This window comes from Galeopterus variegatus, unplaced genomic scaffold, assembly GCF_000696425.1.
Source record: "Galeopterus variegatus unplaced genomic scaffold, G_variegatus-3.0.2 Scaffold537, whole genome shotgun sequence".
In the NCBI taxonomy this organism is placed as follows: domain Eukaryota; kingdom Metazoa; phylum Chordata; class Mammalia; order Dermoptera; family Cynocephalidae; genus Galeopterus; species Galeopterus variegatus.
The window spans coordinates 359,205-377,056 of record NW_007726648.1 but is presented as its reverse complement, the minus strand read 5'-3'; the positions used below and the strand labels follow the sequence as shown (position 1 = coordinate 377,056).

Sequence of the window (17,852 nt, the reverse complement as noted above, 5' to 3'; positions counted from 1 at the left end):
GTCTTTCACTTACCGTCAAGACTGAGAGACATCTGTCCCTCGCCCAGAAATGGAACCTTCTCCGTAAACGGCCACTGGCCACCTTCTATCTCGTGAACACTCACGATTCTCCCTCCCGTGGGGCCCACGGCCAGTGCTCTGACGTGTCAACGTTGGATTTATCACCATTTCCATCGCTCACGGGGGTCCCTGATTCTCTATCCTGAGGACGGCCACTGCCAGGACCCCATGGCCTTTGCCACGTGGCTCCCACCTGACGCTCTGCCCTCCTGTGGGTTCAGACACTGGCTCTAGCCCCTTAAGCAATTTCAGGTGCTTATTTCTCTGCCTACACGAGCTGAGGTCTTTCCTGTGTCTCAGTTACGCTGCAGGCACGGGGGGCGGGTGACTGCTCTGTCTCTTTGGATTTTGGAAGATGATGACACTGATTCAGGCAGCAGCCCACAGTCCCTGGAAAACCAGAAACCCAAGTGCCTCCCTCTTAATTACAAACACACAGGCAAAAAGTGCCAGATGTTTGAGGAAAACATCCAACACGAAAGAGAAATAAGGTTCAATACTGCATCCACTAAAGAGAACAGACTGTTATATACTATTTATTTATTTTTAAAAGATGACCAGGTAAGGGGATCTTAACCCTTGAAGTTGGTGTTGTCAGGACCACGCTCTCCCAAGTGAGCCACGGGCCGGCCCTATATTTTTTAAAAATTAGAGAACAAAAAAAAGCTCTTGAAAATGAAGAAGCTGAGAGCAGACATGAAACACTCACTGGAAGAACTGGGAAAGGGTGTCCCCCAAGTAAAGACACAAACACATCAGCTAGAAAAGAAAACGACAGGTTCAAACCAGCAGATGCACTGTCTGCACAGAAGCAGCACCCTCCAGAGAGGACAGAGTGTGCAGAGGGGACATAATTAGTGAAATAACCAGAGAAAATGTCCCAAAGTGAGAGGGCATGACTTCACGGTTTGCATGTGTGTGCCCAGCACAGCAGCCCAGGACGGGCCCACACTAAAGCACACTGTAAAGCTGAAGGCCTGGGGATGAGAATATTCCACGAGCTTCCACAGAGAAAAAGCAGATTAGAGATGACACAGAAAGGATGAGCCGTGAGAATGGCTTCAGTTTCTCAGCACCCGCGCCCTTGAACCTGAACCAGCATCCTACGCTCAGCCAAGTTACCGATCAAGTGTGATGGCAAAACAAAGACGGGTCCCAGAGAATTTACCGCCCACGACCTTCTGCAGGAAGCCCTGCAGGGCGTGCGCCACCAGAAGCAGGAGGCGGCACACCAGGACAGACGCAGCCGTGGGATCTGGGACACAGGAGACCCAGCACCGAGGGTGGGGAGGGAATGTCAGAATAAAGGTGAAGGGAGGTCCCACGACGACAGCTGGGCAGCAGGCAGAGAGGCACCCCATGCAGACGGGTTCAAGTCAGAAGCCACAGGGAAGAAGAGAAAAAGCAAGTCGTGAGGGGAAAAGTAAGTTGTGGGGGAAAGTCATCGTGGACGACTGCGTGTCCCGGCTTCCACTGGCCTGGTCACACCAGAAACACCAGCGATGAACCTGATCGCAGAGCAAGGTGGCATGAGGAGGACGCGGGGTGGAAGCGTGCCTGTGTCCACGTGGCACGGATGGTGCTGGACAGACCTGCCTCCCCACTGTGCGCGTGGGGAAGTCGGTGGATCACGCTTCATACCGAAAAATCACGATGCAGCGATGAATTACATCATTTCGCACCAACGGGGCAAATACCCCAAATTACTTAAAATCAGAGCTGAAGCTTGTTTTCTCAGGGAAGAACACAAGGGACTATTTTTCTTAACAACCCTCCTAGAACAAGGTGATTTAGCTGCTTAAAATTAGACAAGGAAAGGAAAACCCACATTCAGTCCCAGCAGCTCTGCCATGACCAGCCACGTGGCTGTAAGCAAGCCACTTCCCTGATCCTTTAACACAAATGCAGGTAGAATTTACTGTCTGCTTTGTATGTTCTGACAAACAAAAATGTAAATGCATTTTGCAAAACACTACAGGAATATAGTTATTTTGGCAGAAAAGTCCTAATGTCAGTGAAGGAAAGACCTTATCCAATGACTCTCTGACCCCATGACATCTTGTGCACAGCAAAAATTATCCATTCAATAAAAGGAGCGTCAGCTCCCTGCAGCCGATGGCTGTCCCTGGGTTGGGAAGCGGCTCGTGTGTAAGTAAGTAAGTGTGCTCTACCTAGGAAACTTTCCAGTGCAGGCCATACGCTTTAGACCTCCCACAGGCCGTGTTCACTAGTGATCGTGAAGAATCTGCATTAACACCAAAAACAAAATCTGGGGTACGTGTTCAGGACCTTAGAAATCCAAAAAATTATCCTTGAAGCAATGGATACTGGATGTTTACTTCCAAATGGTTATAAACTAATTGAAAAAAATATATCCAACGTACAATTATGCTGTCAGACACAGGATATAAATAGATACCATTGCAGTCTACACCCAAAATACAGCTTTCCTGGACCACGTGCACCTGGGGAAATAATCTGACAAAGTGCCTTGCACCTGTGATTTAATTTAAATCCAAGCTACGAAAACCTGTCGTTGATAAGCAAAACAACTCACACACTCTTTCTTCCAAAGGATTAACATTTACAGGTGGCAAAAATTGTCAGCTCTTCAAAGTTCATTAACCCAATTTTCTCTCTCTGCAACTATTTGTCACACTGTGAAGGGACAAAGAATGGCACCTGTCCAAGGCCTGCTTAGCTCAGGCTCCATTAGGTGCTGGGCATACTGCATTCCACTTAGGTTTCATACAACTCCGTAAGTTTGGAGATATTGTGACACAATTAAGTGGCTGAGTAAGGACTAAACAGAGACTGGTCAGTTCTGTCTGTGCTTTTCATTACACCACCTAATTTAACTAGTCTTCACCTCTAACTCCTGGGCCCTCTCGTTCAGTCCACCTGGGTATGTTCCCATTTCAGTGCAATTCTCCAAATGCCCTGAGATAGGCTGGAAAATAACAAAATTGCCACATTAAAATAATTTTAAATAAGAGATACATGAACGTAGATTGATCTCATGTTACAAGAGCTGTTGTATTTCAGTGTATGATCACACAAATTAAGCTTTCTTGTACATGCACAGCGGGACACCCAGGACGATCAGAGATAAATGCCTAACACCCTTCCTTTTGCTGCTGAGATCGGCTATGAGCGTTAAGACGATTTTTAAAATCCTATCAAAATGGCAAGAATTCGAACACTGAGACTCCAAATGGAGCTCGTGGACCCCACGGACAGTCCTATTACCCCCAGGATGCTTCTAAGGTTGTTGGACTCTGTTTGCTGTTCTTTCTCTCCCCCATTATCATCTACAAAGAGCAACACCAAATGTCCTGGACTAACTAAGCCAGAGATGTGTGACAGAGAAGCACCTCACCTGATGAAAGCGCCCATTTAGAAAGCCAATGGATTAAAAAAAAAAAAAAGACAGCTGGAAATAACCATCATTTTTCAAGAACATTTATACATCTTTTTAATTAGATTAGCTTTACAAGCAACTCGAGAGCTCTTTCATAACGAAACAATGCTTTTCAAATAACATGACTTTATACTCTATCTGTATATGAATCCTGAAATTCCTTGCCTGCTATTGATAAAGGTCTGTGTTTTACAGCTGGTTAATGTGTTGAATAAAAACAGCATTATGAAGCTTTATCTTTAACCAGGATTAAACACATATAGGCCACAAATAGTTTTAAATTTTGTTTTAAAAAGAGTCCTGCTTGGTGACAAGTTAACGGTCCCACTAACATGAAATGAGTCGATTTTAAATGGATATGAAGGAAATGCTTATCCTGATTTCTTGATCTTTTCACAATGGTCTCCAAGAAAGTATATAAACTTTTCCAAAAAATATACAATTTATGACCTCTCTGGCAAGCACAACCCACAGACAGTAGAATCTGACACTTTGTACGACTGCAGAGGTACACGTTTGAGTGACAACAGGGGCTCCCAAATTAAAAGGCTGTTGCTGTCTATCTGGATAATCAAACAAACCTCCCATCAACGTAAAACAGTTTCTATGAACCCTAAAAATGATGGTGCTTTTGAGCTGTGGTCTCACGCAGTGCACCGCACGGTAGACCAGACGGCAGCAACAGCCTGCACTACCGGCCCGGCTGGCAGAGGCACTTAACTGTAGGGATGTCATGTTATCATCTGGATCGAGGGACAGTCGGTGGAACAAAATAACACGGGCAAGGAAAACAAGCAACCATCGCTTTCTCCTGCAAGTTCTCCTAGGTGAGATCACACCACCAGATATTTAATCCCCACCTAAGTCTGCACTGTCAGTTTCACTAAACAATTTTTTTTCATGTTTTACATGAATAGCAATCTTTTAATAAAAATTACTGAGCTTTCCATAGAAAAGGTCTAATTGAACACAAACTATACAGATGGTAGAACTGTCGTAAGTTGAAATATACAGAAATATTTCCGTATAATCACATTTTGGCAAAGATCAAGGACAGAGATAGGAAACCTAAGTGGGCAAGGTCCTTACACCCATGATTCACGGAAAATACAGACACCGCCCTTTGGGTTTTGCTGAAGAGCTAGGACGGTGAAGTCTAAGATGTCCGTCCCAGTTCATTCTCTAAACAGAAGTCTGGGAGGCCGTGTGCGATTTTGTAATATTCCCTCTTTTTCTAAAAGAAAACCCATGAAACATAAAAATAAAATTTTCACTTTTTTGGGGGTTTGTTTTTCTAAGCTAAACAGACATTTTTCAGTGCTGATGAGGCGGCCAGCATGGCGTTTGGGGAATGCTTCAGAAGATGTCTGAGGGTCACAACGTTCACTCTGTGACACCACATTTCGGTCTCAATGGACACGGAACCTCCACTGATACTTGTCAACAGAAGCCAGGTCCGGTCGGCAGATCAGGAGGACCACAGTATTAGAAGGAAAGCACAAAAGCAAATCTGGAAGGACAATCAGTTTGAGAAGCAGAAGGAAAAGTCTTAGAAATGGGATGTCATCTACCTCTAAAGGATGCACCTGAAAGTGTAAGAAAGCCCTTTATCTTAGGAACTTGAGCCAGAGGATAATCTCAAGTTCATTTAGTGCCAGTCACTTTAATTTTTAAAAAAATTTAACCTAAAAGATAAACCCTTCTTACAGTGTATTTTTATCTTGCAGAACATGAACTAAAAGTTATTGGTAGTCAATGGTGACTTTTACTGTTAGGTCTCACTATTACAATGTCAAAAAAACTACAGCAGCAATCTTTACGAGTTCAAATTAGTGTGAGACAGGACTACAAAATAATCTGATTTTTCAGTTGGCAATTAAAGTGCTCCGTTTCTTACTTTGAGTAAAAAGAAAATTAATCATCAGTCGCTGGCAACAATCATTATAAGAAGTCTTTGAGGGCAAAATTTAATAGTATGAAGAGGTTTACAAAAATAGATTGATGTTACTTTGAGGAATAATACTGTAATTTTTTTCTCAATTCAGTTTTGATAAATTGTACCTAATCATATAAAAATTACCAAATCTCAAACTTGATATAAAAAAAAGGAGAGATAAAATGAACTCAGCTAGATGACAGATCTGGCAAAACATGAGACGGACAAAATTCTACGTAGGGCACTTATTTCATGTCCAGATGTGAAAACCACTTTCCATGGACAGCGTATCTTCCTCCCGTGGGCGATCACAGATGGGGGGTCGACCGTGCAGCACAGTCAGGATCTTCCGCTTGGTGCAACACAGAAAAGTTGTTTCTGGTTCCTTATTAAAATGCCAACTGGTTGTCTATTTTTCTTTCCCATTAATTATCCCACTTATTTGTATTCACAAGTTAACAAACAGTGCCAACAATTATTGTGGGTGAGTGGGGTATTGCTGGATCGGAGGCTCTACAAGACGTCTTTACTGATCGAGTCAGAAGGTTTGTTGAGTTCAACCCTCACTCCTTTTTCACCTGCAAGGTTAAAAAAAAAAGAAAGAAAGAAAAGAAACTTTCATTAATTCATTAAGTACCAAAGCTTCTGCTACTGCTCCCGCACTGAATTCCTACCAGTGTGGACAATATTTCAACTCCGCAAACACCATCTGAAAACCATCTCACCCGGACTTCCCCAGGCTCCCCTGAGCATTCTGCCACGATGAACGGAAAGGGAAAACCATTCTCTACACAGAGTTAATAGCTTTGTCTCCTCTTTATTTTAAAAGCAATCAGTATCACTTTAAAACAGGACAGCATTCAGTGTCACTGAAAGCACACTACGGGGCTTCTGCCACAAATCGTGGCTTTAAAAATATGTGAAAAAAATGCATGAACACTCAACTGTTATATTTCTATAAAAGGTTGGAGAGGGATTATCAATGGCTCATGGAAACACAGCTGTCCAGGAACGTGAGCGTTGCGTGGGCTTTTGGAGACATAAGGGAGGGCGCTAAAGAAAAGACAGGTCGGTGGTCCCTCAGCTGGGACGCCAAGGCCCTGCTCGGGAGAGCAGGGTGAGGCTGGCACAGGCTCGGTGCCCACGTGTGGCCGTGGCCACCCTTGGCGCGTGCGGGATCTGCACGCCTGTCTCATTCACTGACTGTAGCATTTCATCCATCTCCTTTGTATTAATTGTTTTCATGTCCACCTTCAACATGGGAGACCTGGGGGATTCTTCACAGCATGTACATTTCCAAAGGGAAGGACATTAACTCCCTTCTAAAGGAGAGTGAGCAGAAGCCAGAAGGCCCCAGTTACTAAGTCAAGTAGCCCGGGACTGAAAAGGATAATCACGGAAAAACTCCCTTGTATTCGAATAATTTATGCAGACTTCTCTCCCTCAAACTTTGCTGATCTTTGGACAATTGTGTCAGTTACAGATAACAATGAAGATGACTTGAGAGATAAGGACTCTGCAAAAACAAAGGGCAGTGCTCCTGGTGCTGAAGTACCACCCGACTGCAGGTGTCTTTGTCCCGTGTACCGCGGCCCCAAGCAAGTTTACCTGTTAGGTATTTTACTTTAGCCCGTGCTCTCTCATCTGCATCAAAATACCAAACAGTTATTGCGTACCTAAAAGAAAATTTAGAACAGGGTGAGAATGATGGCACGGGGGGTGCGTGTACGCTGCTGCAGCGGGTACCGAAACCTGCAATGCCAACGTCACACCCACACTGGAATGCTACCAAAGGGTGAACGAGCAGTGACAACTCGCTTGTCCAGTAACCTCAACGCTCAAGAGTACAGCAGACCCGGGACAGGCTAACATTGATGTCCCAAAGCTGACAGTGACTTTTTAGGACTTTCCTGACACCTACTTGACCTACCTCTCTCTTCTGCAAACCCACCGCAGATCAGAAACAGACAATAAAAAAGAATGACTATTCTAGAAAAGCACATCGTCAACAGCATGAGAACTAAAAGATGACAGGGGACCTTTAGTGACAGGAAGGCTAAGGGTCTTAGCAGCTTCATCACTATATTACAGCAAAGAATAAAGACGGGCATTTACAGTTATAACCTCGAGTCATCAAGAAAGAGTTAAATTGTGCAAATGATTTTTTAGAATTTTTACCTAAACAATTTATGCTGTGTTTTGAACTTTAAAGTTCAGCTAAACTTCACTTTTCTAAAAACATTATAACCTCGAGTCATCAAGAAAGAGTTAAATTGTGCAAATGATTTTTTAGAATTTTTAACTAAACAATTTATGCTGTGTTTTGAACTTTAAAGTTCAGCTAAACTTCACTTTTCTAAAAACTTCATTCCACAAATAAGTGAGGCAGCTCTGGCTTATGCAATACTATGAAGCCCACAGTCACAGCTCCTGACATGACCGATGGGGACACGCATGGACACTGTAAGAAGCTTGTAAGAAGCGCAGGCACACCACAAACCATCGCTCCTCAGCAGAATATCGCCACCAGCTAAACTATCTTCCTGACTCTGGCCAGCGGCAGTGGTCACAGGCCGGGGGAAGTGACACTGATCACATGAAGAGCCGGGAAGTGTGACAGAACTGGGCCATGCAACATAGTTTGGAATAAGAAGGCAAATGCAGGATCAGAGCGGGAGTGTGCGCAACCAGGGAGACAGAGGAACACGGTAAGTGACAAGCTCCTGACCTCTGCCCTCTGGCCTCCTGACCTCCAAGCCTGCTCTTTCCAGAGCTCCACCACCTTTCCCACCATGTAGCCTCTGCTATTTTTTCGGGTGGCCCTGGTAACGGGCAAGGGGCTCAGATATACAATATTATGTCTACTCTGCCCACGCCCCAAAAGGGTTAGCTCCTTAGTAATCCAGGTTCTACTACAGCCCGGCGCCCCTCTCCAGCCCGGTGTCCTCATCAGAAGACAGCTGGGAACCCCCGAATGTCGTGCTGAGCCTCCAGCCTTCTTGCCCATGGATCTGTGTCAGGATCCCTTTCCTCCCTCGCAGCTCTGCACCACAACTTCAACAATCCTGCCCTGTCCCCTCTGGTGCCCCCAGTTCCACAAAGGACCCCCTGCAGCCCACCCCCTCTTTCCTCTGAACTCTGCAGCATGTGTCCTGCACACCATTTGGCATTTATCTACTACCCCAAAATGTTTGTCACTGCTTCATCTGGAGAGGACACGACCACACCAAACTCAAGATTTCATACAAAGGAAGCCTTTCTGGAGCAGTTTCTGGGTCAGAAAACATGTAAGGAGCCCACGGGGGCCAAGAGGAGACAGGACTGAGGCAGGAACATCGTGTGAGGTGACGTGTCCCCCCAGGTTTCCATGCGGGGCTCCCTGTGGTCTCTGGCCACAGCCTGCTCAGCGTGCTGCATGCTATGTGACCTGGGGTGACGCAGCACGCCTCGGACAGAAGGACAAGGGCAGAGCTGACTCTCACATCTGCAGAGCCCTGTCCGCGGCTAGCGTGCCCCCTCCCATCGTCACCACAGCCCAGTCCCCGCCCGTGTCTCTCCCCAGAGATCTCCCTGCATGTCCTGAGCAGACACAGCAGCTGGATGCCAGCAACTCGCTATCAGAATGTCCAAGTCCTTTCTATAGTGGAAAACGGGTACCTGCAGAACAGCGCCGTTTTCCTACAGATACTTCCTTTCCTAACAAATGCCTGCCACGTCGTCTAACAGTCCTACTATTTTAGGTAACTCGTAATAAATGGCTAAAAAAAAAAACACTTAAAAGAAGGCATCAAAAATAATAGGTTTAGAACACGAAACCTTGCAGAAAAGAGAGCGCTCGTGCAATGAAAGAGACGCTGCTCCCCGCACGAGCCCTGCCTCCCTTCCGCCCACGCCCCGCTTACCTTTGCTTCTACTCTGTGCACTTTCACACGCTGTCCCTGTTTTCTCTCTCGCCACCTTTTACAAAGCTGCCCGTCTCCGTCTCTGTCCCCCAAGTGAAACTCTCTCATAGAATGACAAGGGATGGTAGGAAGGGACACACAGAGCAGGAAGCAGGACAAGAAAGACGGCCCAGGCCTCCTGTCCCTCCCCAAGTGGGAGGGGCCATGCGAAAGGACCAGGCCTCCAGCACACACAGCGCACAGCCACTCAGACCACAGCGACGGCGAGACGCGAGACAGAGTGCTGAGAAGCAGAAACACACTCAACAGAAAGCTCTCAGGTCCACCCCGGGACCCTCTGCCCTGCCAATCCCTCAACCACGTTGTTCTCAAAGGGACACTACCTTGTAGCGTATGCTGGTTGCACTTCATGAGGGTTGCGACGGTCAGACCAGAAAAACAGCAGTCTATCAAATTTGGGTTCAATGTCAGCAAACTGGGCTTTGCCTTCTGGAAAAATTCGAAGTATACCTCCACTTACCTAGGAAGAGAGTCGAATATGTAAGTCTGAGGGCCCAAGAATGTGACAAGATTGAACTTAGGGGGGAAGAAGCCTATTTCAGTGAATCAAAATTCTTAGCTGGATTACTCACAAACGCACCTCCTATTAACAGGGCGCGCACGAGAGCTGAGATTCTGAGTGCATGCACTGATGCAAGAAAAAATTCATTTCCTGTTTCAGGGATTTTTGTAAATATTTGATAAAAACAGATAAATATTGTCCAGATTCTTAAGTCCTAAAACGATGTCTGAAAGTTCTGAAAAGTAGTAATAAGCAAGTCTTATTTATGTATGCTAATGGTCTGCTTAACCTACTCTTAAAATATATTTTAAAGTTCAACAGACACTTACATGGGCAGTCATGAGTTAATGCCTCTCGTTTGAAGAATTCACTACATCGGCAGGAAGTGTCGCCATTTTTCATCACCATCATTGTGACCGCCATCAGCACTGTGGTCATTACTAGAACCTGTGGCTGTCCCTTTCCAGACTGGTTACAAAACTTGATTCCACCCACAACAGATTCTTATTATTTCCCTACGATTATTACTCTCTGTTGGGACTGAGTGACTCACCTGCTCTTCCCAGTGCTGGCTGAGCCACTGCTGCACCTGCAGCTGCAGTGGGCATAGGTGCAGCCCAGAGACAATGCAGACAGCTCTGGCCCTCACAGGGCGTACAGTCCTGGGGAGACTAGAGCTAAGCAAAACCCACCCACTCAAGGAGCTCTTTACCCTTGAAAAACTAAACTCCAAAGCAGACAGACCCTTAAAACTGAAAAGAACTTTAATACCTGATCAGGACAACACGGAGTTTGCGCCTACACCTAGAACCTGTAGTTAGAGTAAATGTTTACCAGGCTCATCCTCAGGTACCTTAACTTCTAGCTACCTGGTACCTTCACCTGCCCTTCTCAGGTTCCATGTTGCTCAGCGTGATTCCCCAAGCACCCGTGCAAATGTCTAAAGACCCTCCACACAGTGACTGTCCACATGGTGACATGTCCTCGTTTTTCCCACCCCCTTCCCTTTGACTGGAGTCACTGGGAATATCACAGGTGACCTGTTCAAAGAGAAATGGCCAGTTGACACTTGTGTTCTTCCTCTGGGAAACCTCCCCTGACCTCTGATGCGTTCCCATGCCAATCTGCCCTGACACTAGGCACAACCGTTATAATTGTCACTGGACCAACACATGCCCTCCCGCAGACACGTGGCTCTGCAAGGAATATTTCCACTTTTGCCCGGCCTCATGAACAGTGTCTGGCACACTGCATCTATTCAGTGCATTCTTGCAATGCAAGTTTTCTGTTCTACATATAAAAAACTAGGGACTTTTTTCTGTCTATGTACTTATTTAAAAGCTATATATTAATGACCTTGACCAGGTCCTATAAAAATTAACAGATCAACCTAGAAAGAGCTTAATAGAGTCCAGACGTTAGGATATCCACTTAGCAGTAAACTTACCTCCATTTTGAACTTGGACTAGGAAGAGGAAACTTTCAATCAGTATACTATAGAAAGAATACTGGAGCGCTCTGAGCATATTCTAAATTTAAAACACTTTTTTAGGGTGGGATTAGGTTTTTGCACATTTAAAACTTCGGTGGTTTCCATTTGTGTGTCTGGGGTGAGGAGGAGAGAAAGGTGTTTTAAAGGTTATTTGATTTTTAAATAAACCACCGTGGCTACACAGGTGTGTTCACCTTACAAAAATCCAACGAGCTGTAAACTGTGTTCACTTTTCTATTTGAACGTTTTAAAAGATTTGAAGATTTTTAAAAAACAACCAAAAAAAATCAGTCTATACAACCTCCAAGGCAATAATACGTGACATACTTTAAAAAATAAATTTAATAAAACTTAGGTTAATAATATTAAGGGAATACGTATTTGAAATAAAAGAGATTAAATATATTGTATATTCTAATTGGTTTTACAGGGTTTGTCAGTATTAATAAGCTTCTAATTTTTCCATAATCAGGGGAAGACAGAATCCTGCCTCCGATATTTAATTCAACAACCCAATGCCATATAACATCTCTACAAAAATGCAAAGAATAAAATAGCAAATAATCCATAACAATTACTTGTAGGTAATTTTCCCCAAAAGCCCTTATAAAACAATCATTCTCAGAAGTGCTTTTTATGTAAACTTTATAAAAGGAAGATATTTGAATAATGGTCACTTTTGTAAAAGTTCGTTACATTTTAGGTAAATGCTTTAATATCTGAAAATAAGTGAATTCACTTTTTAAGATATATTAGTACTTTTCTATACAGCTTTATTGAGGTATAATTGATGTACAAAAAAATACACATACTTAATGTATACAATTTGGGGAGTTTGAACACATTCTGATACCACCAATCACTGCAATCGAGGCAAACTTATCCATCACTTCCCAAAGATTCCTGTGCCCCTTTACCTTTTCTCTTTTCTCTCTTTTTTTTTTTTGCAGTTAGAGAACACTGAACATAAGATCTACCCTCTTAAATTTTTAAGTGATCGAGGCAAACTTATCCATCACTTCCCAAAGATTCCTGTGCCCCTTTACCTTTTCTCTTTTCTCTCTCTTTTTTTTTTTTTTGCAGTTAGAGAACACTGAACATAAGATCTACCCTCTTAAATTTTTAAGTGCACAACACCATATTGTTAACTATGTCACACGAGGTATTTAGTATTTGTTCCATTTTACAAAAATCCTCTCCTAATACCTGAGACTGAGACAAATTTAAGAGAGAAAATTTTAGGGGCCGGCCCGGTGGCGCACTGCTACAGTGCGCCGCTTGGGAGTGCGGCAGCGCTCCCGCGGAGGGTTCGGATCCCACATACAGACCGGCTGCTCACTGGCTGAGCAAGGTGTGTGGGCGCAACACCAAGGGTTGCGATCCCGTTGCTGGTCACGAAAAAAAGACAAAAAAAAAAAAGAGAGAAAATTTTAACTATTCCATGTGTTTAAAGACATTCTCACCTGTGAGGAATATGAATCTTAATATTTGGGAGAAAAAAATACCTGTGAGAAAACAAAATGCTCAATCGGACTGCATACCTTGGCATCCCAGTCTTTATTAAGATAATATATACATGTCACACATCTTCCATCGCCATTTGGATTATCCACGTGACGCACATAACCCGTTCCATTGCCTGGATAACAAGCAACCATGGCCTGTAATAACAACAATGGTTTAGTTAAGTCCGTGTATGAATAAAGAGAGAAAACAGCTTATAGAGATCGCTGGCTTCTGTCTATTCTGACTTACACTTAATTCTTCTCTCTAATAGAAACCACACTGTAGATAAGACGTGAAGCTGTTCTTTGCTGACGTCGATGAGGAACACGGGGAGGCCGTGGGTCCCGCCGCACGGGGCTGGGAAGGGCCAGTATCTCCGCTGCCAACCCTGGGCGGTCACAAGCCACACGCCCGGGCTCACCCCCGAGGTCAGAGGGCTTCAAAGCCCCTCTTTCACGATCTTTCTACATCTTGAAAGCCAAGCTCAAGTGAATTCTGTCCTGCCCCATGGGGGATTTCTCTCCTCCCTGAGCCCACCTCAGAACACCTCCGTCACCATCTGACAGCTGAACCGTCCCCAAGCACCCCATCCGACACTATTTCTGAATAGTGCCAATTTGGACAGGCATAATTTGGAAGGTCAACTCCAAACATTAACTCATTTAATGTCAGTGATTTACTAAAAAAAAAAAAAAAAAAAAAAAAAAAAGACTGAACAAATTAGCATGTGTCCCTCTTTAAATAAGAAAGAAAATCATTTTTTGGCTCACATTATAACAAGATACGGTTCAGAAGACTGTTCAGTGTTGAGCATAAAGGTGGAAGAGAGACCCAAAATAAAAAGCAAAAATAACCTACATATTCTAGGAGTGTAATACATGATAATCAACTGAAATTGGGAAGGATAATTTTTTTTTTTAATTCTCAGGAATTAGATATGAAGAAAACAAAGAAGTGCCTGAGGCTACCAGTGATTCCCGAAACCTTTGTTTCTTCTTCTATTAAAATCAATGGATCAGTCCTAAATTAAAGGCAATGAATCAGTATAAAGTTATCAAATGGTAATTAATTAACCATCACATACAAGGTAAATAACAAAAGCTAACTTTTAAAATTCATATTGAAAGATTAAAAAAACTAAGTTCATACTCAACTGACCAGAGAAAAAGTGACCCTGTGGTTCCATCCCTGAGAGACCAGGAAACATTCTAAACCCGAATCCTTAAAAAACACCGTTTTCCTAGACACCCTGCACGTTCTTTATCGGAAGTAGAATTTTGGGCAGACATCATTCCATCTGTCTCTACTGTTCCTGGCGCAGGCAGACCTCACAAGCACCGTCTCTGGGCTGCAGGCTGGTAATCACAGGGAGCACTGCACGGGTTTAAGATTCTCCATAAAAGATGAACCCACATCATCCCCTTGTCACTCACTGCCAGGGAGAGGCTTATGCAGCAGACCTTGTACAGTAACCGTAAGAGGGCACTAATTTAACAATGCGGTTAATCTGTGGTTAATTGAGATAATTATGGTGAATTACATGATACATTCTTATTCATAGAAAAGGAGGCAAAAAAAAAAAAAAAACACCCAAACTCTCCCCTAAAGTGATCTCATCTCAAAAAAGTGAATTTGGGCCTCTCCAACTCTCTGGCAACCTGGGCATCTCTCGTGCAAAGAAGGGGAAATGGTCCTTGCCCACCCATCCCATGCCATCCATCATTTAACAGACACCTCTCGAGCTCCCACTGGGGACATGAGAGGTGCTGGGGCTAAAACCATGAACAGGAGAGACAAAGCCCCTGCTCTCACGCGCTGTGACATCGGTCAGAGGGACAAACAGCCAACAAACAGATAGGTAGTGTAATGTTAGGTAGCAAAAAGTTACCTTCTCCTAAGATATGAAACAACTAAGTCGAGCAAGGAATACAGAATGACACCCGGTGTTCCAGAGAGCAAGACCCGATGAGGGAAGGGGCGGACACTGCAGAGCCAGCACACCAGGCACTGCAGGGCCACAGCCAGGGGAGGGACGGCCACTGTTCCAACAGTGGCGGGGAGCCAGCGGAGAATGCACCTGACTCATGTTTTAAGAAGACCAGTTGCAATTCTTTTTGGACAAAAAACAACTGCACAGAGCTCCCATCACTCACCACCCCATGTTTCCTGCGTTTACTACATGCTGAGCCTACGCCAAGTAATGCACGTGCAGTAACTCTGTGACACCCCCAGGGAGGTGGACAGCGTCATTGTTCTCATCTAACTGTTAAGGAAATGAAGGCCCAGAAAGGCTATTAGAGTTCTCAAAGTCACAGGACAGGTAAGCACAGGGAATCTGCTTCCAGGACCCATGCAACCAAGCACCACACTAGACACAGGGCGGAAGGCGTGGGCCCAGGATGGCAACGCAGGATGTATTCTGAAGGCAGAAACCAGCATGACTGGCGAATGATTGCAAGTGGAGAGGAGCCCAGGGTCACCCTGGGGTTTGCAGCCTGTTCGTGGAGCTTGCATCAGCTGGAATGAACTCTAGCTGAAGGAGCAGTTTAATAGCATGCATCAGGTGGGGAAGGAGATTCTCAGCAACGGTCCAGACAAGCCAGATGTCCCAGAGCGAAACAAAATCCTGGATACCAGGACTACGCCCCAACACAGGGCCTGCTTGCACCAGTCACTTCCAAACTGCTTTCCTGAGCACCCTTGCGTGACATGGGAGTGTCTAGGGTGGGCGCTGGCTGGGGAGGAGGTGACATGAGAGGCCCATACAAACAGGTTTCTGCCCAGCCTTCGGCCAGGGGCAGCACTTAGCTGGCTAGCTGGCTCCTGTATCTGAATCCCAAGTCAGACTTTTTGAAAAAATTAAAGATGCAGTAAAAGAAAAGTTTTTAAAACAAAATTTAAATTTAATTAAATTGTGTTAAGTTCTATACTGCCTAAGAGAGCTCAACTATCTCCATCTAACATGAACAGTGTTGTAAAAAGGATGAGATGAAAACACCAGCGTAACCCAGCAACCAGGAAGCCTGAGGAAGAGACAGGACAGCCCACGACATCACTCTGAGGTGTGTGTGTTCCTACTCTGCCATCTCAGAGAGAAACCAACTTTAAGAATTTCAGCTCCCACTGAGAAAAGCCTATTGAAACATAAACAGAACACTTAAATACTATTTTTTCCTTTTTGATATGAAAATATACATGATTGAGGATGTTCTTAAGATAGGAAACACCATAAATTTGTTTTTCACTCTGAGAATAAAAGGAAGGAAGAGGTTTGCGATCCCTCTTTGGAATCTGCAGACATTTATTTCTGGCACTGGAAGGCTTGGATATGAAGTGGAACCAGGAAACGTTTTGTTTTGGTTTTTCTTTTTGAACTCAATTACTTAAAACAGATTCAAAGCTAAGAGAACTAAAATTTGATGCATTATCAAACCACTCTTTTTGCCACGAACAGGGAACGGCTTGCTATCTGAACGTGAATCCCACGGAGACGTGTGCCTCAGGCACACAGCACTTTGCAGGGGCGGTGGCTAACGCTTACTAATCACTCACCACAGGCCAGGGGTTATCTGTTAGTCCTCACAGCAAACCTAAGAGCAGGACTATTAATCTCCCCATCTAAGAGATCAGAAAACTGAACCATGGTGAGAAGAAAAATCTTGCCAAAGGCCACAGAGACTCTAAGCTGTGGAGGTGCGGAGGTGGGAATCAAACGGAGGCAGTGTGCAGGGAAACACCTCCCTGTTTCCTTCCTCACCTCTGCTCCAGGGAGGCTGTACTCAGTCTGCCTAAGAGCTCCCATGAACCTGGTAGCGCAGCCCCCATGGCCACCAGCCGCTGCAGAGACACGCTCACGCGTGACGCTCGGATCTCCCACGCAGAGATCTGCTGCGAGAGCTGCTTCCCAGCTACAGTCCACCCTGCGAGTCTTTCCCCACCCACTCCCGCAGCACACACACCCACCTCTACCAGTGCCTCGGGGGTCTACACAGATCTAGCTCAAATATGGGGGAAGAGAGGCCACCAAAAGAAACAGAGCAAGTTGGCATCTTCTATAAAAAGAGTCTAGTTTTTAAAACTGGGGGGGGGAGGGTGTTAATTATAGTTGCTTAGATTAGGTCAATCTCATTTGCTAAAACATACCATTAAAAACTTCATAAAAAGCTACGTATTTCGTTCACTGAGCTAACGAGCATATGAAACAGGTCTAGGGGAGAAGGGCCAGCTGCACACGTCTTCCATTTTAAACCCTGTACTTATCTGCTAAGCTTTGGTGTTGTATGTAACGTACTCGCCATAAATTAGCTCACACTTTATGCTTTGGGAGGTAAATTTCTCAAATCTGTATCACGGTAAAAATGAAACTAGTACTGAAAAAGAAGAACAGAGTGACAGAGCGAGTACAGTGTCTCCTGACAGCCTTGGTCCCCACGGGCAGAGAGGACAAGGCCGAGCAAGCGCAGGGAGTGCGGGAGGCGGTGCAGGAGGCGGCGTCTGAGCTGAGCTTCAGAGAAACACGTGAAGCTGGAAAAGCGGCCATTTCAAACAGAGTGGATTGAATAAGGGAGGTTTTGAAGGCAAGAAAATACAGAACACATTTGGTGAGAGGAAAATTGAGATCTGCTGAAGCACACAGTCTTGAGAAGGGGAAAGAAGACTGAGCAGGTGGCTGGTGCCAGACTCTGGACAACCTGGAACACCTCCTTCAAGACAGCAACCCTCATGCTGGAGTGGAGGGAAGCCATGGTTTCTGCGCAGGGGAGTGACATGGTCAGAACTGTCCTTCGGAAACATGACAAGCAGAATGGAAGGTGAGGTCGGAAAAGGGGGCAGAAAAAAGGACGACACTGGGAAGACCAGTGGGGACGCAGAAGCGACGGACAAGGGAGTCAACGTCTGCTACAGCAGTGGGGCTGTGGGAAGGGCGGGGACAGACGGAGCAGAGGCCACGTGGCGGGCAGGGGACGTGGACA

General features: G+C 45.0%; 1 protein-coding gene across 1 annotated transcript; it reads right to left on the bottom strand.

The window, feature by feature from the left end:
* Positions 1-3,506: 3,506 nt before the first annotated feature.
* On the bottom strand, positions 3,507-13,034 carry EGLN1 (egl-9 family hypoxia-inducible factor 1). The gene is made up of 4 exons (XM_008569857.1): positions 12,915-13,034; positions 9,703-9,839; positions 7,026-7,093; positions 3,507-5,995 (listed from the first exon to the last, which is right to left on the bottom strand). The coding sequence occupies exons 1-4, from the start codon at positions 13,029-13,031 to the stop codon at positions 5,931-5,933; spliced, it is 387 nt and encodes a 128-aa protein (XP_008568079.1). The 5' UTR covers positions 13,032-13,034; the 3' UTR covers positions 3,507-5,930.
* Positions 13,035-17,852: the final 4,818 nt, after the last annotated feature.

What these genes read in the sequence shown, in the direction of transcription:
- EGLN1 (XM_008569857.1), bottom strand. Translation starts at nt 13,031, where the DNA reads ATGGTTGCTTGTTATCCAGGCAATGGAACGGGTTATGTGCGTCACGTG. An exon ending in ATAAAGACTGGGATGCCAAG is followed by an intron (nt 9,840 to 12,914) that starts GTATGCAGTCCG and finishes CTCTCTTCCTAG; the next exon opens with GTAAGTGGAGGTATACTTCG. An exon ending in TAAAGTAAAATACCTAACAG is followed by an intron (nt 5,996 to 7,025) that starts GTAAACTTGCTT and finishes TTAACCTTGCAG; the next exon opens with GTGAAAAAGGAGTGAGGGTT.